Genomic DNA, 27,780 nt, shown 5'->3' with positions numbered 1-27,780 from the left:
TTAGTCCCACAAGTGATTGCAATTTTTCACTTTACATTTTCTGAATAAGTAAGTAAGCTGCTGACCAATCAGCCAAATAATTTGTAATAATATAAGTATTGCAAAATGAGTCACAAGGTGAAGACAGTTAAAGGACAAATCAATTCAAATCAAATCAATTTATTTATATAGCACTTTTCACAGGATAAAAACCACAAAGTGCTTCACAGTAATATAAAACAGAAATACATAAAATACATTAATAATAAAACACAGCACAAATCTAATTAAAAGCCAATCTAAATAAATGAGTCTTAAGCTGCTTTTTAAAAGAATAAATACAATCAAGGCAACGTAATGATGGAGGGAGAGCATTCCACAACCTGGGGGCCACCGCTCTAAAAGATCTATCTCCTCTGGTCTTAAAACGAGTTCGTGGGACTACCAACAGCCTTTGATTAGAAGACCTCAGGCTGCGAGGGGGAGCGTGGGGTTCTAAAAGATCAGAAATGTAAGCAGGGGCATCACAAGACAAAGCTTTAAGAGTCAGTACCAAGATTTTAAAATGAATTCTAAAATGTACTGGAAGCCAGTGTAATGAACGTAACACTGGTGTAATGTGCTCTCTTTTTCCTGTCTTAGTTAAAAGCCTTGCAGCAGCATTCTGGACTGACTGGAGACGGTCAAGATTCCTTTTGCTCAAACAAAGAAAAAGACTGTTACAATAATCTAAGCGAACAAATATCCATGTTTTACCTTAAAAGTCTTTGTATACTCATGTGCACCGTCTCTGTGTCTTACAGTCCATGGCTCCTCACTGTCTTTGGTTTCCAGTACGTCGTCACTGTATTCTGCGGTAAGTATCTAAGAAGTGTGACAGAAATCCCTACTGAGAAAAAACCCCTAACCATAGCAATATATCTGAGATTTCACTTCTATTATATTTTCTGTAGTAATGGCATTCCATACAAACATGTCAATTTCTATATTGTAATATAAATAATTACTTAGAATCACTTTGTTCCCTTTTTGTTAAGGATTTTCAGAAAAAGGAATTGACTGTAACTATTTGCAAATATTTACCAGGATGGGGTGACAATATTTTATTCAGTCCTAATTGATGCCTTCCTCCACTCACATAGAGCATTTTGAAGTTGGCAAAAGCAGTTTAGCATCCTCTCTGCTTTTCTCTTTTGGCTTCTAGCCTTTAAGAAGACGCCACTAGGGCTGGGCGATATGGCCTAAAATTCATATCGCGATATAATTTGAAGCATGTGCGGTAACGATATATATCGTGATATATTCTTTTCTTCTGTATAACGTATTTTCCACACTTAAAACCCTTTAATTTTCTCAAAAATCGAGAGTGTGACTTATGTATGAATTCTGGTTGTGCTTACTGACCTCGAACCGATTTGGGCTGCAGAAATCTGTTAAAAAATGTTTTAGTACAACTTTGGTAAGCCGCACTGCTTGATGGATTGTCAGAGCATTACGGCTGCCGTAGTGAGGAGCTTCGCGGAGTAATCTGTAGTGATGTGCGATACCACTGATTTCCTTTCCGATCCAATACCAAGTAAAATTCAGGGTGGTATCGACGATACTGATCCGATACCGATACTTTGTACAAAAACATTTTTCTTACTGTATCTTATATTGTATCTCAAATTATAGCTTCATAATGATTACAGGACGTCAGATTACTTGTTCTTATCACTTAATAATGCAGAATTATGATATAGAAATAAAAAACTGAAGTTGTGGGCCATTTCAGCATGTTCAGCACTAAAGGACTCTGCGACAGACGTCTGTCTCGCCCTAGCAGCACCTGTCCCTCTCCTCCTCTTCAGTTCGCCTCAACATAAGCTTGTCATATTCTGTGATATGATTTATTCTGAGGTGTTTGACGAGGTCAGTGGAGCTGCCACAAAACCTCACTGTCTTGCCACATAGCAAACCGCGTCTTGGCTTTTTGTGGAGGTGAAATACGTCCACACATGACTCCATTTACGCTCAGCCATTGTTGTGAGTGTGCACGCCAGGGGCTGCCACACAGTTATGCAGCCGTATTTCACACATGACTATGAAAGGCGGAAGAGGAAGTAGTTCCTTCCAGTGTAGACAATCCGAATGTTATAGTTTCTTTCCACTGTGTTCCTGTTAATGATAAACTACAAATTTACCCTGAAGTACTAAAATATCGATATTTTAATGTGAGAATCGATTCTAGAACATAAATGACTGATATCGGAGGAATCAATATTTCAGGATCGATATGCACATCTCTAGTAATCTGGGTCCAAAACTCGGTCCTCCTCAGGTCCCAAAGTCAAACGAACACTGAGAGTTAAAAACGGTCTAAATTCTTTAATAAAATCATCAGCGTTGCTGCTTTACCAGGTGTAACAATTAAGTTTAACATCCAGGCATCCATGAAAACAGAAGTTATTAAATTTAACGGAGTTAGAAGTTAACAGGAAGTTAGCTCGCTAGTTTCCACCTAAACATTTCATACCATGTTCTGACTGAGAGATTTTTGAAACTAATTCAAACGTACAGCTCTGCTACCACTTCCAACATAAATGAAGACAGAAAACTAAACAGCAGTGGCGTTTGCAGGGTTACTGAAGTTGGACTACCTGGTATATAATGATGTGCTACGTGATTGCTAGCGACACAGCTATGTTAGCATAACATTAGCACAGTGAAGCTGGAGGATGAATCCCAACTTTTTTTCCACTCGATAAAAGTTAACGTGAGGGATTCTGGTGGTCAGGGACAAATGCAGTCGCATAGCAGGATGTTGTACACGGAGCAAACTTCAGTCAGGAGAACAACTGAGATTATTCATCCACAATACCAGGTTAGTTATTAATATACTGCAACAACATGGGACTAGAGCAGCTGCGAGAGAATTCAGCATTAATGAATCAATGTTACGGAAGTGGAGGAAGCGCAGTTTTTGGCTTTCCCCATATTTCAAAAGTGCTTCATCTCTTTGCTATGACTGTCGCCCACCATAATTTGCAGATGATAATGGTTGTAGCCGCTGCGATGCTTTCGACCAAAACAGGCGCAGCTTGATGACATCAACATGCACTATCGTGATAGAGCGATATAGTCAAAATCTCTATTGTTGGCCAAATTTATATCGTTTCTATCTATATCGTTTATATCACCCACCCCTAAGACCATAAAAAAAGTGGAGGGAACAAAAATAACGGTGACATATTCCTGCTTGACTGTTCAGATCACAGCTGAACTACTACTACAACAGTGATGAGTACTTCAGCTGTACTGATTTACACAAGTACTACAAAAGGAAATGCATCTATAGGAGTTTTTTTCGTGATGACAATACCCCATCAGCCTTTCACAATTGAAGGGTAAAGAAGAAATCAGATGGACAAAAATACTACAAGATACTTTTTTACTATTATTGTGCATTTTGAGAGCAAAGGTGTGGTGCACAAAAAAAAAATCCTATTTCTTTACCCTTCAATTGTAAAAGGCTGATGGGGTATTGTCATCACCCCACCAGGGAGTTGGATGAATAGCGTGGACACTGAAGTTTGTGAATGCAATAACCTGAGATCAAGTGATGATCAAAGTGATGCCATAGGTGCATCTACATGCAGGCTGAGGGGTAACACTGGCAGCTGCCAGTAGGGATGGGTACCGGTATCCGGTGCCATTGTGGCACCGGTTCTGACATAAACGGTAGTAACCAGACCGAAAAGCAGCGCACATTTTGGTGCTTTATTTCGGTGCTTTTTTTTTCCTGAGATGTCATACACTTTGGATTCTAGCCAATCATTTTACGTTTCCAAGGATAGTAGGCGGGCCCAGGTATGTACGATCTTTTAGATCTGGTCTGGCTGTACTTCACAGCGAAAGATGCAAACTCAGCAGCCTGCAACAAGTGCTTTAAGGTGATACTGTGCAAAGGATAACCTCCTTTGCACAGTATCACCTTAAAGCATCAAATCCGATGAAACACCTGGCGATGCATAGCGTTTTTTTAAAAGCCGAGAAATGCACCGTATTTCATAGCTTGCTGCAAGAGCTCACACCGAGCACATCTACTGCGGGTGTGGTGCCTGTTATCGGACCCGGAGTTAGCAACGTCCCCCAAGAACCGAAAGAGTAGAGTCCTGGCCCCTAGCCCTGCCAGTGTAGCAGAAATGATGACAGATGATGATGCAGCAGCAGCCGTTCTTCTCTGCGTGTGAAGCTTGATGTTGTTCGTGTGTAATTTACGTTGAGTAGGCCAAAAAGGCTAAAATGACCAAAGAAAAAGTGGAAAACAGGTAAACATGAGAGGCTTTTGGACAAAGTTTGTTTTTTCCATTGTTTAAGCACTGCTTCCAGCCAAGAGTGATACCATATATGCCCTATAGCTGCAGAAAAGGCTAACATTGTTAACTTTTTACAAAAAAACAGCTGAACATGAGAGGTTTTTGGACCAATTTTGTGTTCTCCATTCTTTAAGCACCGGTTCAGCACCGTTTAAGCACCGGCACCGTTTCAAAAGTACCGGTTTGGCACCGGTATTGGATAAAGCCTAAACGATACCCATCCCTAGCTGCCAGTATTTACAACAAGATTGATCTTCAGACTGTTTCAAACATTTTTCTGTTGAGCTCCAAACTTCATATGTTTGCATACAAAAATAAAATAAAACTGAAATCATCTTTATTTTTTAATTTGAAGAGTGAACATCTTTTCCGTCCTCTCCTATCAGTGATGTTACGTAGCATTCAGTCTTTCCGTTTTCCTCTGTAAGTTTCTGTGACAGCATTTGTCTGAAGTAACAAATTCTTGACAATTTAGATTCTGCAGTAATAGCACATGCAGTGCTCGACGCTCGGATTCAGTGAGGTGGGGGATTAGTTGTAGCAAGAAGAATCGATTACCACAGCGGTCCCCAACCCCCGGGCCTCGGACCGGTCTGTGAGTCGTTTGGTACCGGGCCGCGAGAGTTGAGGCTCAGGTGTGAAATGTATAGTTTTCAGGGTTTTTATCGGTTTTCAGCGTTATTTTGTTATCGTTTTTATCGTTTACACGGTTTTCCTGGGTCTTTTCACGTGTGTTATGAATAAATCTTCTTTTTTTCGGTACCGGTACTAGTTTTATTTTGTTGTATTTATCCGCGACACCTTAAAGGCCGGTCCATGAAAATATTGTTGGGCATAAACCGGTCCGGTTGGGGACCGCTGGATTACCACAATGTCTGCCCGATTCAGACTGCACTAGCAATTTGCAAAGTAAACGTTCAGATGAACGATGGAGATGGTTTTGTTTAGGTTGAGTCATTCTGTACATAAACCATTTCCTCTTTAATTTTTTACATTTTCTGTCATTTTAATCTACTTTTAATTAAAATGACCCTTTTCTTTGCTTTTGGTACTTTTACTGATGGAACACATCGCCCCAGAGCAGCGATCACATGTTTCTAAACTGTGTTTGCTTGATTCTTACAGACAGAGGAAAAAGCTCACTCAGAGGTAAGGGCGTCCATCTTTCTGTTTGCATGTATGCTTCTCCTTATCAGCTTTCAGCTAAACAGGCTTATAGTTAGAGCCACCGATGCCTTGAAACTGCTCGGTACAACCACTGAGCAGCTCTGTGGTGTGGGTGAAGGTTCGAGTGCCTTGTGTCTTGCTGTGCATCCCTAAAGGTTACTTTTGACCTATTTGATTTGATTTTGTGTGGGATTTAGTCTAAGATGTCACGTGCATGTCCCTGTTGGCTGATTTCTGTCTGAATGTCTTTGTGCTGCACAGCGTCTGTATTCAGAGACAATCTGTGCATGTCAGTCAAAGCACAAACAGTGATATCTATTTGACCTCTGAACTAAACAAAAGAGTGTTTTGTGAATAAATAAAAGTCAATTCTGCAATCAATTATTTTAGCTCTATGTTGCATTGCTTTATCTAATCATGCATTGATTTCATCTAGATCATAAATATCTACACATCCTTACTATTCTGCATAGCTTATTGTTAACTCATTACAAACACTTACTGTGTAATGGGATCCATGCCCTGACCTTTGGCTCTTGTTCAAAAAGCCTCTTCAGTTTATCACTGATTCTACTTTGATTTTCCAGTTTTATGGTTTGACTTTCATCCCTTTTGTCTCTACATGTGCTTTAAGCGTAACTTTGGGTCAAACAGTGATCGCAAATACACTGCAGTGTTTGTTTTAACCCTGCCAGATAAGAGTTTAGTATTCCGGGACAGCTCACTCAGTGCAAACTAACAGCTGTGGACTACAGTGACTGTGCAGTAAATCTAAACACATTTAGAATTCAAAATGAATAATAAAAAGGACATTATATTTTTGAGTGACTGAATAAAAATATACAGCTAATCTTATCAAATGATAATCCAGAAACTGTTCTTGCATTCTTGCACTGAGCTGTCCGCCTTGCTAAACTGAGACGTCTGGCTGTTGTGAATTATATAAGTATGAATTTCAGGTATTTGCAAAAACTTTTTGAACCATCTCAGACATAAATGTCTCCATTTCTTCGCTTTGCTGCGGAAACCATGAAAAGAACATTGCTGTGGCTTGTTGATAACCTCTGTCTCTCCAGCCACATCAGGACTTGCTATTTGATGGAGGCATGCAACATAGTGTTAATTTTTACTCTTTTCTTTTCAATCAAGGGCCAAACAGTCCAAAATTCCACGGTAATCCCCCACACTTTATGTTCACACTTCACTCCAATGTCTTTTTAAACAGTTTCCCATGTGCCTGCACAGTTTTCTTTTTACATCAGAGTTATCACCACGGGAGTTGCAAATTCACATCGTGTTTACATCACAATCAGTCTTACTTTCTTTATGGTTTTTAGGCGCATTAACCGAACGTTCACATTTCGTTTTTCCTTCCCAACCAGCAAATCAGAAAGCTGCGTCGGGAGCTGGACGCCTCTCAGGAGAAGGTGGCGACTCTGACATCTCAGCTGGCTGCCAACGTGAGTTTATTTACTTCAAAAGGTGCCGTCAAAACAGCCTGAACATTTGCACGATAACCTGCTGTCAGAGAGCTTTTATGGGAAGAGCTGCTTATCGAAGGAGGAATACAAATCTCTAAATCCTTTGCTGTGTGTTTGAAGCCCTCATGTGTGTATTTGCTTTTGCCTGTTTGTAGGTTTGTGTCTGTTTTCTTGTCCCTGGTTAGAGCTTTTCCTTGCGTGTGCTCGTGTGTCTCATACAGCGAGTATGTCTCTCTGCTTTTGTCTCAGCTGGTGGGTTTTCAGCAAAGAGCCTCTCCCGAATTCAATCAAGCAGAGAGAACAGAATAGAGATAGATGGCTGAAGAAAGAGAACAGGGAGATGAGGATAAGTGAATCTAGACACAAGTGCGTCATGCGTGGGTGAAACAGAGTAAGATGCAGAGACCTTCAACCCAAAGACAAAGTCGTTGTGGAGATTTAGTTAGACTGACTTCAGCATCTGACTCCACCTCCCTACCATCAATGCCAAGTGTCTGATTGTGCGAGGAAGCAATCAGGTTGCTTGTTTCAGTCCTCTTCTTTGATCACAGAGTTGTGCAAAGCTGAAACTGAAGGCAGAGTGTGAAAAAGGCAAAAACAATTCACAGATATTTAAAAGAGCATTATATTTCAGTCTTTCCTGTTTGATAGTTGTGCACAATAGCTGATGCAAAACCCTTTGCTTTGCTGTTTTTGGTACAAAGAAGTGTTGGGAAGTCATGTTACTTTATGACATAATGGGTGGATTTAATAAATGTAGCTGAGATTACATTTTATACAAATGTACTTTCTGATGCAGTTTATTTGCGGGAGCACTTAAAATTTAATAGATGACGAGTTGCACTGTGGATCCTTGTGTTATTTCTCCACGTCATGAAATTAAATAGCAGTGTAATATGCAACTAGTGTCATAACCAAGTCATATGTAAGCACAGACAAGAGAAACCCACATATGCTAGTGACATATTCTGGAAGTGTATCACACTACATCTACATGATAGAATAGAATAGAATAGAATAGAATTCAACTTTATTGTCATTGCACATGTCACAGGTACAGGGCAACGAAATGCAGTTTGCATCCATCCAGAAGTGCTTTAGCCATGATATAGATATAATACAACATATTTTAGCAATAATATAGATATGTAAGTATATTACAGAAATGGGTCTATTATGGTATGTTATAATGTACACGGTATGAAGTATGTTATGAATATTCTATAACTATAAGTATGTACAGGCTGTAGTGAGTACAGGCTATGAACAGGATATAAATATGAAATAAAAAACTATACAGAAATGTGAACTATGCAGGTTATAAACAGTTGTAGGATTAAAAATTATCGTATGTACAGAATGATTATTTACACAGAACTATACAGTAGTGCAGTTAAGATAAGTGATGCATGATAGCATGGTGGGTTGCTAGTGTTCTAAGCTCATCTCATCCTCCCAGTGGGGAGTGTAACTGTGGCAATATCAACCTCAGGAGTCCTCAGACACTCTCCACCCACAGTCCAAATCTCATTGTGATGTGCTCAAGACCTGCCACAGACGTTTTTTTATCATCTCTGTTACTGCCCACACTCTCACGTGTATGAGAGTGTGTATTTATATATATTTATAGGTGTATAAAAGCCTACACATTGTCACTGGTAGCAAATATAAGAACTCTTTGATGTGCAAATAAAAGTAAAAAGTTATTTTTTTTAAATGTCAGTGCCTTAGGAAGAAGTCACGTTTTTAAAATCACTTATAAAATGTAGCTATTTATTTGTTAATTCTGTTCAGCTTCGGTGTGAAATAAAAGGTCGTTTACATTTGTGTGTGGCTTTCAGTTCAACCCACATTTCGTGAGCGTGACACGCAGCTTCAAGCATCAAAATGTCAAAGAATTTTTTCCCCAGCTGACAGAGAAATCTTACAGAATCTTACATTCCTTTGACAACAGTTTAACAATAACAAAGTCATGATGAAGGCAAAAGATACATTTTAAAGCTCCATGGGGAAGGCGTCGTCTTTCCGTGTCATCGCTCACTGGCGTGGTGCTTTTTCATTTCATCCACACAATTTATAAAAGAGGACCAGAGAGGAAATGTGCCGTGACTGAGGTCATCTTATCGTGATCTTATTACATTTGCTTTGCCACTGCACTAATGATTTTTTTTTTTTTTTCTTGGGTTTGTGCAGGAAATTGAATGTGGATCTGAATATATATTATGCTAAGACACACTGTGCCACAGTCAGTGTTCTCATACTGTCTCACCACTGCTTTTAGAAACACATCTAGCCTTGCCATCATTTTGATACACTAAATATTTTTGGTTGTATTGGAGCAAAATAGACCAGAATTAGCAAAACTGACACCCCATCCTGCCAAAGGGACTAGGGGGCAAAAGTATTAGTCAGTATTTTCTTTCAACCATGAAGGAGATTGGTTTTCCTGTCTTGGCTGACATACTGGGTTAAGAGTTCATAGCAACCCTCCTCCCCCAGTCTCCCCCCCCCTTCTTCTCACCCTTCACTTTGTCAGCCTGACCTTCTTCCCTCTCCTTTTTTCTCCTTTCTGCTCAGCTTAAAAAAAGAGTCAACCCTCCCCAATATTTCCTGTTCGTATTCCTTTCCTTTTCCTCCTTCCTGACTTTGGGCCTCCTCCTTTCGTCGCCTGCCCTTGTTTTTATACTGTACTGCAGTGTAGGATGGAGCCCAGCAGTAGTTGCTGGCTTTGAACACTGTAGTCGTGACTCTGTGTCGTTGGTAACATATAATACCCTCGAGATGTTGTGTACATCTTCAGAGGTGGCTGTGACTTTAAAGACTTTCTCATCATCTAGTTCTCTGATTTGGCCTACTGTCAACCTTTACCTGAGACCCCAGGATCAGGACAAGGGTCAGAAAACACTATCTGGCTCAAGCCTCCAGAACAGGACAGATGGTTCAACCCTGGGATGCGGGAGAGTTTGATTGGTGCCTCCCTCAGAGCTGACAGGTGGGCTGGGGGTTGATGAGTTGGAGCCTCACAGGTGGAGTTGGAAAGAGATGTGGAGTTAGAGGGATGTGTCGGAACAGTTGGCATTTCTAAAGGTCAAGACCTACGCTGATTTAGCCAGGGACACAGAGTGGAAGAGGCAGCACAGGGCGCTACTCCGTGCACGTGTCTATTTATGGACTTGGATGGGCCAAATGTCGTCATAGGCATAGAAAGATGAGGACTTTTCTGATTTTGTCACAACTGTTAGAGGGCAAGATCAAGAATTCGGTAAATGAAAGTGTATAAATGCACTTGGGTGTTTGTGCGTGCGTATCTGTGTGTAGATTTGTCTGGGCATGCTTCCCACCTCTCGGTGACACACCAGGCTTGACAGGTGACTCGTTGTGTCTTGCTTAGAACGGGAGAATGAACGAACAGCACACACACACAAACAAATACACACAAAAGTACATGCAGCCTCGATGAACATAAGGACATCCCTATAAACACATATAGATAAAACACATGCACAACCGAATCCACACACGCACACACACAAAACCATGATTCCCACAGAGCAGCTGGCACGACGTTGCCAAACATTCACCATCTTTCAGGTATCACTGCGTTCTTATTCTAATTAGCTGAGAGAGACGTCTTTGGCGCCCACTGTGTTTAATTCACAGCAGTTGGATGCAGCAGTGAAGTAATCCAGTGCTCCCTCTTCAAACCTCCTCAGGACGGCACAGCCAAAGCCTTCAGACTCGTGGGCAAATAAAATTTCCACACCAAGCTTTTTTCTGTCCGCAGTCATCAAGCGAAAACTCACTTCAAAGTTATCAAAACGCACCAGATGATTCTCTGTCAGAGCTCTTTTTTTCAACAGGGGTTTTGAAAACATTTTAATGTTAATTTATAAGTGGCCAAGTAGAAATTGCGTTTATTGTATTGACCGAGAAAAGTCAAATTTCATATTGAACTCAGTTCTGAGATTTACTTTTGTAGTTTTGCATACAGAATGTGTTGGGGGGGTTTTGTGTGTGTGTGTGTGTGTTTTATTTATTTCAGTGCTTTCTCTTTTTGAATCTGGATTTTCGATTTGCATAAGAAAAACATAAATAGCGAGCCAAAGCATGTAAAAAAGTAAAAGCGAGGATTAAGTTTGCTTGTCTTCTTGTGTCTGTAGGCTCACCTGGTGGCAGCCTTTGAGAAGAGTCTGAGTAACATGACCTGCCGCCTGCAGAGCCTCACCATGACAGCCGAGCAAAAGGTACAAGAGCTTATTCTTGAATTTAAAATACACTGTGTGGCAACTTCAAAAGAGACTACAGAGAGGAGAAATGATTAGAAACGTGCAGCTGTGTGGCACTGAATAATCTCAGTGGGAAGGATCAAGTCGGAGTTTGGTCATTGTGACGTAATAAAAATATATTAAAGGCTCAATTCTCGACTCGTGAAAAGTTTTCTGCTGAAGGAGTTTACTTGGTAAAGTTTTTCTCTAATAGTGCTCTTAACCTTAACCAAAGTCGTTTGACATGCTTAGGATTCAAACTTCAGTGCTTCATATGTAAGTAAAAGTCTCCAGTTTAATAACAAAAATCTGTTTAAAGCCGTCTTTCCGTCATCATTTTTTGCCCGCAGCTATTTTTTTTCTCTAGGACTTCAGAAGAGCTTGAAAAGAACTAAAACTCATCACAGCAGCAGCAATATGTTCTTCGACACACCCCTACCACAAATTAAGAATGCCCCCCTCTGTTCACATATGCATGCACACATAGCTGACAAGCCCTGGCTGCTTTTTAATCCTCTATAAATTAAAGGAGACTGAGATGGGTGAGCTGCCTTTGTCAAACAAGGCCATCCTAACTTTTAATTAAAGTGAAAACCCTGTCTGCAGGCCTCAGTGAGTTTTGGGGAAAGACAGAGTAGGAGTCTCCCTCTATCTGGTCCAGTATTCTTCTTATTCTAAGCAGGTGGTGCTGGCTTTGGGGCAAATCTACTGTATTTCTCAAAATATCTGGTCTGATCACTGATTTTGGATTTGGAAAGTCTGTTTTATTTAGACTACAGAAATCTCTGTCTTCATAAATAAAAAATAAAACAGCACCTCCTGTTCTCTCTCCTTTTTCCTGACTAAAGGAGTCCGAGTTGGCAGAGTTGAGGGAGACAATAGAAACGCTGAAGACCCAGAACACAGACGCCCAAACAGCTATCCAGGTGGCACTCAATGGCCCAAACCACCTTGACAGAGGTAATGAGCAGGCTGGCAGGAGACAAAATTAAATGATGTTTTGATAAGTGGATGAACATTTAGCCCAACTGGCTCCATAGGTAATTGAACCCCTGTTATTTACAGATTTTTGTGCTGTGTGAGTCCGATTGAAAGAAACAATTCCTGCAGCACTTTAAATAAGAACCAGTATCAACCAATAAATGTAGTGACACTGTTCACCTAAACGTTCTTTGCACTAAAGAAAGTTTTTTCTCTTCTTTCCAGATCTGAGGATTAGACGGCAGCACTCTTCAGAAAGTATGTCCAGTATTAACAGCGCAGCCAGTCATTCCAGTATGGGCAGCTTGGGCAAGGATGCCGAAGACAAAAAGAAGAAGAAGAAGAGCTGGGTAGGTGAAAAGATAAAAACACTAAAGCTTCAGAGTAAAACCACATTTGATAGTTCCAGTGGCTAACAGTGGCTCTTCTCAAAGACTCATCATGAAAGGACATAGCGCCCTGCTTTTTGGATGGGGGCGTGGTGTAATCTGAGTTCTTACTAACAAGCTACATCCATTCACTTTACGAGTGTATCGCACAGACACAGAAATCTAACAGTAAAAGTGGCTGCACCCTTAGTAAAACATACTTGTACTCATGAACAGAAGGTTAGCTAGAAAGACTTACAGCACTTGTTGTACTGTGCCTTAAACATGCCTTTCTATTGGGATTGATTGTTTGGGGGACAGCCTCAACTGCTCATACAATAAACTGCACTTTTGGACCTTGAGCTTAATTTTTAAGGCAAAATATAAGAGAGGGGTGGAACTGAGTACTTCTTAAGCAAAGCCCCAAAAGGTTGATTCTGTTCATCTGGGCGTAGCGTTTTCAGTTTCGTCATTTCTCCCACTGGGCAGGTTTCCCCAATCTTATAAACAGTTCATTTGCATAATGACTGAAACTAGCAATGGTTCGAACAATGGGCTGGGAGGTCGTTTCCTTGATCATTAATATGCAAACTGTCATGAGCACTGATCAATGGCCATGAGCACCATTCAAAATACTTTCAGCTGCCTGTTTTGGGTAATTTCTGGCTTGCATTCATTCGCTGCAACCAACAGATGCTTTATATTTTTACATGAAAATATCCAGACATTGTTGGAGGTGGATTTGGTAAAAAATCCCCTAGATACATATACATTATTCAGTGGCATTGAAGCTATTTTAGATGTGCTTTGTATGCCCACATTAAGAGATTAAATGTCTTATTTGCATAAAGAAAATATATTTTTGCAGCTCTATCAAATAAATGTGATTGTAAAATCATCCACATTCCTACAAGAAGAATGCATTAAGTATACCTGCATGAGCTCAGAAGAACTTGCATTATTTAGTCTTTATTTGCTCATCAAATCAAAAGCAAATGGATCATTTCTGCCCCAAAATGCCAATCCATGTTTTTAATGCTCTGATTGTATTATGCCCAATCATTCCTCCTCTAGTGGGTGTTTGCTGCCTTACATGACTGAATCAGTCTGTGATTAACTGGTTGACACGTGTGATCAAGTCACCATGTAGATCAAAAATCAAATATTTAGTCATATTTGAGTTGAGATTCCTCCGAGGATTGAGTATGCAGAGTGTGCAGCAAAATCTTGAAGGCATCCTCACCTAAAAGAGGATCAAGCATAATGAACCACACTGCAGTCACTGTTTGAGAAACACTTGGAAATTCATATTTAGTCTAACATGCAGATGAGGTTGGAAAAGAAGCAGAGGCCACGAATGTCATGTACACAGAAGTTCAGCCTGAAAAAAGTCGAGTTTCTGCCCAGAGGTTAGAGGAGTGCTTGTTAAATTTCCAATTTTGGATAGAAGAGAAACACTCTTCGAATTTTCCTGTCAAAGTGCTTTTGAGAAAAGCTCTTAATCCCTCAGTTACACAATTGGACTTGGTCAAGCTTGGAGGTGTAAAACAGCATGGCATATAGCTTTATTCCTCCTACAGAGCATGTTGGGGGAATAAAAAGGAAACTGAGTGTTTGCTGACTCACATGTCTAAAATGCATCTTGAACTGAAGTTAAATCCTAGTCTCAGATGTATGTTTAAAGCAGTTTTCCTTCAATTGACAAATGTATATATACACTTTCCCAAAACATCCAAAGCCATAAAGCCTTTTCCCCTTTCTCTGCTCTATCTGTGCTAATTTTGCTGGTTGCTGTACAAGCTACTCAGCAACTCTGGCTGAGAGCTGCGATTTGCTGCAGTCCCCTGAGTGAGAGAGATGACATATTAGAAGTTCTGTCTCAGCCAAGGAGCACACAAACTAGAGCCAGTCTCCAGTCTCTGCTGCAATGCAAAACACATGCCCTTGAAATGAAATGCATACTAACAGTGTGAAAGTTCCCCACCAAGCCTGACATGTCAACATCAAGCCAGCCTCATGAATACCAGCCGTTTCAGCAGCAATTAATTATTCATTTGCATAAATTCTTCCTGGGTGTATGATGGGTGGAGCACAGAGTTGAATTGAGGCTAGTGAATGAAAAGCAAAGACAAAAACCACACATCAGGCTTGCAGGGTGGCAAGATGAAGGATGACGTTGCATATTATCATATAGCTGCAATTACAACCATGAATTTCAACTCATAACCTAAACTGCAAATAATTAGTATTTGAATATCCGTCTCATGAGTGGCAGTGTTGTAAAATGTTGCATATTTTGTGTTGTGCATCATTGTGCTGACTTCATGTTGCGTCCTGAACTCTTTGCTTTGTAAAATGTTGGTTTTATTGACTTGAGATCTAAACTGTCCTGTATTCAGACAAGTTTGTCACCTCAGATCACCTCAGGCAGCGGTGATCAAACACTGAGCATGCTTGCAGAAATGCTCTCCTCCTACCAAAGGGAACGCGACTGTAATAACATTCTTCACGATTGTCACCATTCTAGCAGCAGCAGTAACTGGAATGTCTCCAGTAAACAGTGATAGTTGCAGCAGTTAGCTTTAATCAACACGGAGTCTCCTGCAGAGCAGGGGTGTGTGTTTGCGTGGCTTAATGTTGGGTGTGTTTTGCATCTTCAGGTGGCCGATTCCCTCCCGGCTCAGGTCAGTGGTTCCCAGAGTGTCTTCTGTTTGCGTGCAGTGATTCCTCATCTTCACTTCCTTTGCCCTGCCTTCTCCCCCTCTTAGAGCAACCTCCTCCTTTTTCTGAGAACGTCGGCATGGATACAGCGACCTTCCCCTTTCCCCCATTGTTTCTCCTCCCCCCTCCTTTTCCTCCGCCCCTCCTCATTTTGACTGCCTGTTCATCCCAAAGTTTTAGGAACATTAAAAACGCCTGCCCCCCCCCCTCCATTCTCATCTGTACTTGTCTTGCTTCTTGCCTTTTTACCTAAACCAGACAGTTGCCCATTGCTTGGAAACAGCACGGAGTAACTTCCTGACAGGATGCAATATCATCAGGGTTAATATGAACTGACATGATATGACTGAGGAGGTTAGCACGGCCGGTACTGATGTTTCTGCCCCTGTGTGTTTGTGTTATGTGTGTTGCAGTTACGAAGCTCCTTCAAGCAGGCGTTCAGCAAGAAGAAAACCAAATCGCAATCAGCCCACGATGAGATGGAGGAGATGACTGACTCTCTGCCTTCCTCACCCAAACTGCAGCACGACAACAGGCAAGGCAGCATCGCCACGCTGCGCTCTTCACCCTCCACCACAGAGTGAGTAAATGTGTACTCCTTCACTCTCACAGTTCTAGTCACATGAGACATCGTCTTCTGCCGTATCTACGATCTATAATAACTGAAATACACACTCGTCTCATTTCTTTTTCTTCTCTGAATATGTAATTGTTTCTGACCCTCACTTCACTTTTCTTTTCTCTTTCATCCAACCACTCTGTTTCATCATTTCTTTACTATTTCTCTACCTACTGTAGCAAGTGCGTTTGCGATAGCAAGTCTTCCCCCATTTGGACGGCAAAGAAAAAGCTAAATGGTTATGTGGTCTACAAGCACAGATCTCGGTAACAGGCACAGAGTGGCATGCTCCCTGGGAGTGTGTTTGCAGTGGTTTGTGTTTGTGTGGCGTTCTTCTCCATATTAGCGCTTTGCTCCGGGACACAAACTGAACCAGGACCTTAAAATTGTCCAGTTCTCGGTTATGGAAAGAAAACTATTCTTGTTTTGTCAGACATGTCAGAAAAAATTGTCTGCATCTTACTACAAAAGGTCAATATATCTATTTATATATCGATATTTAAATATATAGCTGTTTCACAGTCATGCCAGGTATTGTTTGGGTTAAGATAACCTGGCATGCGTGGTATCTTAACTCTTATAGTCTCGGCATGTGGAGGTTTCTGACTTAGCAAACAGCATTTTTACATGTCGACTTTTTTAATATCTGCCTGCTGATTACGAAAACAGCTGAATCTCTGTCACTATGACAACACCACATCAGCCTTTTTAGTTTACTCTGAAAATGATCTCTTACATTTCAGACTGAACATTAATGTTAAATAAAGAAAAGAGCAACCGGTATGCTGCATGGCTGTCATAAATTCTGGCATAAACATCCTACACATGTTGCAATATTTCTTTTCCTGTAAGATTGCTTAAATAAAGTACTGTAGTATCAATGGGAAGGATTTGCTGCACCAAGTGCTTAACGTTCCTTGTTCACCCATGTGAAGCCCAGACTTACTCAGCTTGAACTTCAGCCTTCTTGTTCCCCCTGAAAGTGCACATTCTCCAGACTCGGTGTACGTGCTCGGTGTAACCCTAAAGGTGAGCCCTCCTCCTCCCTGTGTGTGAACCCACTTTCAGGCTATGTGAATGCACTGAGGCTGAGGCAGAAATCATCCTCCAGCTGAAGAACGAGCTGAGGGAGAAGGAGCTCAAGTTGACGGACATCCGCCTGGAGGCACTTAGCTCTGCCCATCACCTGGACCAGATCCGAGAGGCCATGAACCGAATGCAGGTGAGCTTAAACTAAACCCAGGTCGATGCTGAACCGTGTCGATTTATATTTGAGCTCAAGCTGCATCAGCATCCACAGCTGTCAGCTTGCCAGGGGTCATTGTAGTGAAAAATATGAATATCCTTTCACAACATAACAAGTCACCTAGTGCTCTCACTCTTTAGCTATTAAATTCTATTTTATGGTGTTGTTTAAGACGTGTAATCCAGGTAATGTTCTCTAATTTTTGCTATATAACTTTGCACTGTCCACTTTCTGCTGTAACAGAACGAATTTCCCACGTGTGGGACTAATAAAGGTTATCTTATCCTATCTTAAATGTACTGCAGCTTCATAATCCAGAATGAAAATGAAACCGTCAATGACAGTAATGACATTTAAACTTCTTTGCTTCCGGGCCAAGAGTAAAATGAGAGGCACAATAGAACTGTGGTCAGTGTGGTTAATGTGTAGCTGGAACTTGCAGCAAATTAGTATAGCTTCATATTATGTCTGTCCTGGCTCTGCCCACTGATGAAGAAATTGTCTGTCATTTCTTTCACTTGTACACTTGGCTGTCTTGACCTGGAAGCCAGGCTTTCCCTCTACTTTCAGCCTTTTTTAAGCTAAGCTGACTCACTGCTAACTCCGCCTACTTTGGCCCAATTTCATTCAGTTACCTCTGTCAGTGCTTTTTCACCACATTGTGCAAAGTGATGCTGCAGTCCTTCATAACAGCAGGTAGGACGATACAATTAACTTTCAGGTTTTGTGCTTGATGTCTTATTTTTCAGCACCTTGTACTGGGGTCTGCAAGCTTTAGTAACAGCAGAGCCATTTTTTGGCAGTTTTTCACCAACAACAATCTGCATAGAGTCACAAAACAATAATACAGACATTATGAAATTGTAGAAATAGAATGAAGTGAATATATCTGTTAGACCTACTCTTAAAATGTTGACAGTTTGAATTTTACCTGACTTTGTGCAAATGAATTAAAATCCAAGTATCTTACTTGGATAATAACTTTAAGAATACTAAAAGTAAAAAAGAAATCATCCAGTTGCATTTTAATATCAGGCATGTCAGCGAGCCAACAGTCTGGCTGTGAATTCAACCTGTTTTTTCCTTCATTGCTAAATACTTTTTTTAAAATAATTGAAATTGGATGAAATCTGCTTTAACTGCTGTTAAAGTTCAGGAGAATTAAAAAAAAAGTAAAGTGGCCACAGGGAGCCACTGGAGATGGGCACACACTGACATTAAAATGAGCACATATTGCTGTTAATTGATTTTCTTCCAGCGAGAGGTGAGAGGTGTGTTAACTTCCTGCCAATGCAAACCAAACATGTCTTGCTGTTAAAGCATAATCTGTTATTTGGTCAGCAGACAAGTGTTAAAATGTTGGAGGGAGGAATAGTGCAAACAGCAATGAGCACGGTGAGTTGAAATTAGATGCAGATTGCAAAATCTCACTCTAGTTTGTGAGGAGCACACGTTCCAGACATCTGCATCAAGGTAAACAACACTGAGAAATACTCGGCATGACTTACCCTCCACTACCTGCAACAGAAAACTGCTATTGGTACTTGATCGTGGTACTAGTTGTTTTCATCGAATGCTATGCAAGAAAGAAGGTAAGCTTAAATCAGAAAAGTCCAACCATTACTTCAAGTCCTATTAGGATATAAACTTTAGGAAATGCAAAAACTTCCAGCAGCCTCCAAACAGGCACTTTATAAAAGAACAGTCATTCTATTTTTAAGCAGTCTGGAAAGCCATCCTCGGTTCTCTGATGATTAATAACTGATATCCAGGCCAAGACTTCCTGTTCCACCGGTCGTTGTTTGCTGTCCAGCTATGAATGCAGATAAAGCAAAAAGCTGATAAAAGCTAAATAGCTCTCAGATGATAGTCGATGATTTTGAGTTTGTCGGTGAGCCAAAGCATTTCTCTTCTGCTTTCCACTAATCTTTACCTGCAACTCAGCATAGCCTCTAACGTACTGCAAACAGACTCCTATCAAATATCTGTTGATAAAGGTTCTTGAGGGGAAAACACCTCATGAAGGTGGAATTCAATTGTTTACTTTTCCATGAAGCTGAATTTTTAAAAAGCGGAGTATTTATTCCAGTACTCTGATTTCATTACACTGATGCAGTGTAATGAAATCATCCTTTCAAAGCATGGTGTACACAGATGCTGTGACTTTCAAATTGTCAAAGGAACACATATTAAAGAATATCCTGCGTCACTCTGGATGTCTCAGTTAAGTGGATGCTTGTGAATGTGGGCTGCGTATAGTTTTCCTGTCAGATGGGGATCAAGTCCAATTCCTTATCTGAGACTTAATCTTCCGTACAAAGAAGGCTCGAAGATCAAAAAGCTGCCTACAGCCTATAATTCCAGTGATACTGATTCAGAATAACAACAATGCAGGAAATGACCATCTGCTGTTGGAGGAGCCTGTCAGTCAGTGTCTTTAAAAGCAGTTTCTGTTAGATTTGCTATGATTTTCTTTATTTGCAACACACAGAATGAGATTGAGATGCTGAAAGCAGAAAATGATCGTCTGAAGTCCAGCGGTAACGCAACACCGACGGCCACACCCGTGAAGACAGCCCGGCCACCTTCTGAGACCTCTAGCACCTCCTCATCCTCCTCACGTCAGTCCTTGGGGCTGTCCCTCAATAACCTCAACATCACAGACACCATCATGTCAGGTGAGCTCAGCGTCACTGCTGGTTTCTGCAGCCCGTCGATCTGAGGTGTCTCTGTGTAGCAGCATTGCACCCAGCAGTTTGTTCTGGGCAGTGAATGCAGTGGGAGGATGGATAACTGGAAAAAAAGAAACAAAAAGGATTTTCACAGTCAAGACAAAGCATACAACTAGATATCTGTTTTTGATTATAAAAGGCACTTCTTTCAGAAAGGTTGTATTCATCATCAAGGTTGTATTCATACTTCTCATTTGAGAAGTAAGTGTAGGAGTCGTGTGTCTGGCGATGCTGAAGGACATCGTTTATAGTCTGCAGTAATTCGTGTTTTTGTGCAGCATCAAGTTGGATTAGCTCTCTTCATACTTGCCTCAATAAATGCCAGAGAATTGTGTTTGTGGAGAGAAATGATCCGGATGAGCTGCATTAAAATGATGAAATATCTGCCCCTCCCTGCTGTGAGGGTTTGCAGCCAAGCAGGACCTATTACATAAACACTCTTCAATCTCTTCAGGCCTGCCCATTTTGAGAGCTGGAAAACTTTGTCCCTCTCACTTGGACTGTAATTAACTTAGAAGGCACGGCCCCCTCTGATGTCTAGCCTCTCATTACCTGAACGTCCGGTGAGCCAAGAGCAGCGACATATGGGAAGGCAAGTGGGCCAGTGGGCTGTTATCACCCGAGCACAGAGCCCTCTGCCAAGGGTAGCCAGCCGAATACAAAGTACCCCCTTCCTCTCTCCAAAATGGAACCTGAGAAAAAAGAGAACGAATGAGACTTAGGAGGGGAGCTGTTAGTGTGGCAAAAGTCACATAGTTAAAATATTAAATGTGTTAGGAGGTCTGATTTCAGCTGAGTGGTTAAAACATTTGATTTCATACTGATTTCATCCCACTCTTCTCTCACATCCTTCGTGAATGGATGAACAATTCTTCGGCTAGAAACACTCAAATGAGCTCATTCCACTGAACGATTTCTCATTTCTTTACTCGCCTTTCGTTTCTGCTCATACATTATCATTCTGTGCACTTCCTAAAAATCAGTGTATGAGAACCCCGACTAAATATTAGGGGTGCAACGATACTCGTATCGATATTGAACCGTTCGATACAGTGCTTTCGGTTCAGTACGCATATGTATCGAACAATACAAAATTTGTAATTTATTTTATCAACTTTCCTTCTGACGGTGCTGTCTGTGTTGAGCGCTCAGTGGATCTGCGCTCGACAGTGCAGCCTAGGCCGAGTAGTCGAACGCAGATTCACTGAGCGCAGGGCAAGCTAGCAAGACAGAAGTTAAGCTCTCGTTGCAACATGGCAAATTGAACCTCCCCCACCCTCATTCAGATCTGGCGTTTGGAACTATTTTGGTTTTCATGTGACGTATGACCCTGAAGGTAAGCGCGTCATGGACTAAAGTAAAACAGTATGTTGGATGTGCCAGCAATGCTCAATTACATTGGTGGGAGCTATTGTGTTAGCGATCCACGGTAGCTCGTTAACGGAGATTTGCCGTGTTGTGGCGTTAACGTCACTTCAGATTAACGCTGACAGCACTAGTGGGAACACAACAAATATGACTGCACATTTACTCCGACATCATCCTAGTGCAAAGACAAGTGGAAGCAGACAAAAACAACAAGCAGCATGCTACAAATTTTAGCCGAGTCATTTAGACAGCCGTTAGCACATGATTCTCCTTATGGGGACCTGATATGTTTAATATGCTGCTGAGAATATAGCCCAGAAGAAGCGTATAGTAGAGCTTTTATTTTGAAAAGAGCCATTTCTCTGTAATAAACTCTCTTTTCCAAGGATTAGTGTTTTCTCAATCAGATAGATTTATTATTTTATTACTTTGTTGTTTCAGCAACATTAAATTTAAAAACTGTACTTTTGAGTTAAAATATATATTTATAATTTTAATAAATGACAAATTAAAAAGGCATGAACATTTTTTTTGTATGGGAAAAATATCGAACCGTGACACCAAAGTATCGAACCGAACCGTGAATTTTGTGTATCGTTGCACCCCTACTAAATGTAATTATCACATTAAAGAAAGCTGCATTTTATTTTGGAGTCTGTGTGTTTCTAGCTATAGTTTGTTGGCAGGCAGAGCAAGAGTTTGTTTATTCTGACAGATTCAAGCTGGTTTTTCCTTCTAACATTAAGGTTTATTTTCAGATATTCTCCTCGATGACAGCTATGAGGGCAACCTACGCAAAGAGGGCCGCAGTGTGCGAATAGTGGTTACCATCAGCAGTGGGCCAAATATCACCAAGGTTTGTGAATGATTCCTCCAGGAAAACCACTGTATTAAACTCTGAGAGGTTCTAGGTTATATTGCTATATGTGATACATGTATGTAACTCCTCAGGGTACACAAAGCCACGAGTACCTGATTGGGTCTATAGGTGTGAGTGGGAAAACCAAGTGGGATGTCCTGGATGGGGTTATCCGACGCCTGTTTAAAGTAAGCAGAAATCATTTGTCCACCTTACTGAGCTTGCTGTAGTTTGTAAGAGGACTAGCTTGTGTAATTAATCATCTCAGTGATGAATCTGTGCAGATTAAAGCTCCTGTTCTCATCGTTGATTTCATATTTAAATGACTTAAAAAAAAAAAGCCCTCACAACACAGAGAGATTTGTAAACTTGGCTGATTGTGCAGTTGTTCCACTGTTCACCCTCGCTGCAGGAGTATGTGTTCCGCGTGGATCCTCTGACCAGCCTGGGTCTCAGCTCAGACAGTATTGTCTGCTACAGGATGGGTGAGGTGATTCGCTCCCACGCCTCTGAAGTGCCTGAGCTGCTGCCCTGCGGCTACCTGGTGGGTGGCAACAACATCATCAAGGTCAACCTTAAAGGTGAGTCAGCTGGGACGTTTTATTTGTGGATCATAGATTTTGTAGTAATGCACTGCAGAAAATATGCAGACCTGGTAACAATAACGTAAACTTGAGCCTCATTTTCCAGTCTGCTGTATAATATTCACATTTTCCTTTCCTCTTTCCTTCCTTGTTCATTACAGGTGTTAAGGAGAACAGCATAGACAGTCTCGTGTTTGACACTCTCATCCCGAAGCCCATCATCCAGCGATATCTCAACCTGTTGATGGAGCACCGTCGGATCATCCTCTCAGGACCCAGTGGCACCGGTAAATCCTTTCTGGCTGCCAAACTGGCTGAGTACATCATTTCCCACATGGGGCAGGAAGTGACGGAGCACAATGTGGCCAGCTTTAATGTCGACCAGAATTCCAGCAAGGTATGAAGAACAAGATTTTTATTTTTTTTTTAGCTTATCAAGGCTACAAAGTCAGGCTCAGTCACGACTGTGGCAGATCAGCGACCTGTCTATCAGGAAAAACTGATATAGGTAGCACTATTTAAGCTGCTTTAGCCTGTCCACTGTTGCTGCCCATCTCCTCCTTTCATACTAACCCCATCAATCTGTTGTCATCAATGCCTGCTCCATTTTTGCTGCGTTTACTGAATGCCGTTTCTGACCAGTCACAAGTCATTATAATTCATAGTTTAAGCATAAAAGTTTATCTAGAAGGGTAGAAAGGCTATTACATACAGATTTGCTAGTAGCGCATGTCATATGGATTTTATACAGAAATATGAGGACTTGTTACATTGCATTTAAAAATTGTCCAATTAGTGTTATATCACAAATGAATTACTATTTCTGTTCTACACAGGACCTGCGTCAGTACCTATCAACCCTGGCTGAGCAGTGTAACTCTGAGGACACGGACACAGAGCTCCCCACTGTGGTCATCCTGGACAACCTCCACCATATCGGCTCCCTCAGCGACATTTTCAACGGCTTTCTCAACTGCAAGTATCACAAATGGTGAGCCAGAAATTTTCCTCTCCTCTATGCTGAAACGCTTTGCAGGGACAAGTCCTACTGTCGCTCACAGCTCTAGTCAGGTCAAGTCCATTTTATTTTCACAGCCTAAATTCAGATGGCACAAGTTTTGCCTCTCAGCATTTTTAGTCTGTTCAGCTTCTGTTCTTGAAAGCTGGATTCAAATATGGGAAGAAAAAACCTTTAATAGGCAAAAGGAAAGAACAGCTAGTACATGCAGGTTTGTAGCATGCTCGTGCCCACTCGAGTCAAGTTGTAAACTCACTATAATAACATATCTAAACGTTATGTATTAAAAGCTCGGCATTTTTCTCTCGGTTAAGCACTCTGAGTAATCGCATGTGTTTGTCTGTCCAGCCCTTACGTTATTGGGACCATGAATCAGGGGGTGTCTTCATCTCCCAACCTCGAGCTGCATCACAACTTCAGGTTTGACACATTTGGCTCTGTTATTCTTTCTGTAACATTGCTTATTCACTTGTATACCTTACTTTTATTGTGTTGTGTTTAAAAGCTCCTTCAGTTCTCCAAAAGAGAAATGAATTGTACTTTTTTTTTTTTTCATATTTTTATTGAGAGACAAGTGTACATTAGTTTACAATGACAATACAATCTGTTCCCCTCACATATTTTTTAGTTTTTCTTACATGAACAGATACGATAATACCCACACACACGCTTAAATAAAATTGAAAAAACAAACAAACAAAACAAAACCTAAGAAGAAACCCAAAACAAAACAAAAAAGGGGGGGGGAGAGATATGATATTAATCAGCTGATAGCGCGTTTAATGACTTGCAATAGTTTACGAAGGGGCCCCAGATACGATAAAATTCTCTGTATTCGCCCTTCGCCACAAGGCCTATCTTTTACAATTTAAGAAATGACATCACATCTCTAAACCAAAAAGAAACTGAAGGTGGCTTTGAAGATTTCCAAAGGAGTAAGATGCAACGTCTAGCCAAAAGTGATGTAAAGGCTAAATGATTTGTACTTTTACTTGCTCGTCCTCCTGCCGAGCTTTGGATCTGTTTGGTTGCAATACTCTGTGTCTCAGAGAACATAAATGAATTCTTCCACAGGGAGTGCTCTAATTATGTCTCCTGGATAATTAGCCCTGTTAAATGAGAATTAATAGGCTGTGATGCCTGTTCTGAGTGAGGATCGTTTCTGCTTGGCATGTTTGACTAGTTGATGATTGGGCAAATACAATATGATTAGAAAGAGATTAACATGAGCCAGAAATTAATTTAATATGACTCTATTATAGTTACACAGAATGGGATCCAAACTGTGATGGAAGAAATGCTCTCACATCAGGTTTAAACTGAGATGTTTTGATGAGAGATTGGATTTGATGTTGAGCTGATTGATTTGTTTCTGTGCTTTTGTTTGGCCATTGATCATCTGTCCTATCATAGGTGGGTGCTGTGCACCAACCACACTGAACCAGTCAAAGGTTTCCTGGGGCGCTTCCTACGGCGGAAGCTGATTGAGACAGAGATCAATAAGAATATGCGCAGCAATGACCTGATTAAGATCATCGACTGGATCCCCAAAACCTGGCAGCACCTCAACAGCTTCCTGGAGGCACACAGCTCCTCCGATGTCACCATAGGTCAGGTGTCACACACACAAACAAAAACACACACACTAGTGTGTGTGCTGTTTGTCTAACACTGAAATCTCTGTTGTGCCTTATTTTAGCTGTTATCTGTCTCAGTGCACAGTAATATAAAGTTTTGTCGTCTCTTCAGCAGCTCATTAGTTTTAACTGTGCACCACGTCACTGATCTTTGTTTCACTCATCATCCTCTTCCTTTTTTTGTCCCTACAGGCCCTCGTCTGTTCCTGTCCTGTCCCATGGATGTAGAGGGTTCTCGGGTTTGGTTCACTGACCTGTGGAACTACTCCCTGGTGCCCTACCTGCTGGAGGCTGTCAGGGAAGGACTGCAGGTAGGACCTGATAAAACATAACTGTGTGCTTTCACCAATAAATCTTTTTACAGCATAATGCTAAAAATAAAAAAAAGTGCCACATTTTTTTCAGGTTAGTATATAACAGCATCTAATAAAATCCAAACAAAAGGAAGTATGCAGTAAAATAAAGCCTTAGCACGTCTGCACTGCTGCATTCATTAACTGCACAAGTGAATGAATGCAGGCTGCTACTGTGAGAGAAAACTCTGAGATCAAATTTTCAACATTTTTAACCCGACATAACAGGATTTTACCAGTATTTCTATTACAAAGGACACATTAGTCCAGATGAAATTAGCAGTGTTAAAACACTTCTACGCCTTTACTTTCATCTAAGGGGGCTCTCGTTCTGCCGGACCATTTGGTCATGCACCATAGGGCTGGCATGAATGTTAAAATGGCATGAGACGAGAAATAAAACTGAGAAAGAAATTATCATCAGCACAGTGTCTGATTTTTATGTCACTTCACACAATGCTAAAAAACTGTTTTAGTCTCTGTGACCATAAATTTTTACCATCATAAGATTAGAACAACAGTGTTTTATTCAAAAAGAAAGCTTGATTAACCTCTCTCCCTTTTCTGCCTTTCTTGCAGCTGTACGGCAAAAGAGCTGCATGGGAAGATCCATCCAAGTGGGTGAATGACACATATCCATGGAACGCCGCCTCACTGCAGCAGGACGGGCAGTCGCTGCTCCAGCTGAGGCCGGAGGACGTGGGATATGATGGATACAGCTCGTCCAAGGAGGGCGCCTCATCCAAGCAAGTGTCTCAGAGTGACACTGAGGGAGACCCACTGGTGAGGAACAAAAGACAAAGGATGTTCTCAGAGTTTTTTAAGTGACGAAGTCTCCAAAAGTTGATTCTGTTCATCTGGACATAGCGTTTTCTGGGAGAAACGTTTCATCACTCATCCAAGTGACTTCTTCAGTCTCAGCTGACTACAGGTTTCAATCTTATAAACAGTACATTTGCATAATGACTGAAACCAGCCCACTGAAGGAACGATGGGCTGGGAGGTTTCTCCCAGAAAACGCTACGTCCAGATGAACAGAATCAACTTTTGGAGATTTATTTTCCTGGATGATTGAGAATGCATCAAGACGTTAAGTGACTAAGAATTAAAAGAGCAAACATGAATGCTGAGAAAGCTGATGGAGCAAGTTCTCTGTAGAACATGAATGTTCACGTCAATGCTGCAGGCCACTGCGAGTAGTCATTGCTCAGGCACTGTTTGGGTGTTGTTGACGTGACCTTATAAGGTACAGACTCATGGGACTGATAAATTATTACCAGCGGCTGTTGATAGCCTGCAGGTTGCATTTTGTCAATACTTGATTTCTAACAAATGAATGAACACGTCGTTTACACCAGAACAAAATGAAAATGAAAAAAGCTAAGTGGGCTGATAGTATCGATGCTGACGCTGGTGTTGGTATCAGATCAATACCATCATCGCAGTATCGATACTTTATTTCTGTCCTGTAAGTACAGAAAAATATTTTTTGGGAAATGAAAAAATCCACCTCAGACTTGCACTATGGAAAATGTCTGAGCTTTTTTTCTGTTTTATTTATTTTATTCTATTTTATTTATAGCCCATATGTATATTATGACAATATGTTTGCATATGTTTACTGATGATGTAACTTATTTATAAATCATGACAAACTGCTGTCTCTAAGCTTTGTGAGTTAAAAGTATCAGTGTCAGTAGTAGCCATACTGGCCCTGGATCTACTTGGTATCAGACTGATACTATTTGCAGTACCACACAGCACTATTAGAAAAGAAGGAAAGGTTGAGAAGAGAATGCTCCTCAGTACCACAGTGACCCACACACACACACCAGATGCTTAACGTGACGGAGGGTTGGAAGACGAGGCAGGAAATGGTGGAAAGAGAGAATTCATTATCATTATTGCAGCCCAGAAGGATATAAAGACTAGTCACCCAAAAACAACTGGCTTGATTTAACAAATGTGTGTGTGTGTGTGTCCACGTGTGAGCATTTGGAGCGCAGGTGTGCCACAGCTCATTTCAGGAACACTTGAAGTGACG

General features: G+C 41.1%; 1 protein-coding gene across 4 annotated transcripts in view; it reads left to right on the top strand.

Annotated features, from left to right (window-relative positions):
- The window catches only part of nav3 (neuron navigator 3), a 265,011-nt gene that overhangs the window by 230,691 nt on the left and 6,540 nt on the right, over positions 1-27,780 (top strand). For all 4 annotated transcript variants that reach the window (XM_085138223.1, XM_085138222.1, XM_085138224.1 and 1 more), the window contains 20 exons: positions 783-835; positions 5,463-5,486; positions 6,654-6,677; positions 6,887-6,964; positions 11,146-11,229; positions 12,099-12,210; positions 12,457-12,581; positions 15,260-15,283; positions 15,734-15,900; positions 17,008-17,161; positions 19,677-19,863; positions 22,044-22,141; positions 22,237-22,332; positions 22,557-22,725; positions 22,890-23,125; positions 23,565-23,719; positions 24,095-24,166; positions 25,160-25,356; positions 25,576-25,694; positions 26,316-26,519. In XM_085138223.1, coding sequence (XP_084994349.1) covers positions 783-835; positions 5,463-5,486; positions 6,654-6,677; positions 6,887-6,964; positions 11,146-11,229; positions 12,099-12,210; positions 12,457-12,581; positions 15,260-15,283; positions 15,734-15,900; positions 17,008-17,161; positions 19,677-19,863; positions 22,044-22,141; positions 22,237-22,332; positions 22,557-22,725; positions 22,890-23,125; positions 23,565-23,719; positions 24,095-24,166; positions 25,160-25,356; positions 25,576-25,694; positions 26,316-26,519 — 2,378 coding nt within the window. The remainder of the gene's footprint in view (positions 1-782; positions 836-5,462; positions 5,487-6,653; positions 6,678-6,886; positions 6,965-11,145; positions 11,230-12,098; positions 12,211-12,456; positions 12,582-15,259; positions 15,284-15,733; positions 15,901-17,007; positions 17,162-19,676; positions 19,864-22,043; positions 22,142-22,236; positions 22,333-22,556; positions 22,726-22,889; positions 23,126-23,564; positions 23,720-24,094; positions 24,167-25,159; positions 25,357-25,575; positions 25,695-26,315; positions 26,520-27,780) is intronic.

The sequence above is a fragment of the Neolamprologus multifasciatus genome, chromosome 17 (assembly GCF_963576455.1).
Source record: "Neolamprologus multifasciatus chromosome 17, fNeoMul1.2, whole genome shotgun sequence".
NCBI lineage: Eukaryota > Metazoa > Chordata > Actinopteri > Cichliformes > Cichlidae > Neolamprologus > Neolamprologus multifasciatus.
The sequence above is the reverse complement of the archived record's forward strand: the minus strand, read 5'-3'. Positions and strand labels throughout refer to the sequence as shown.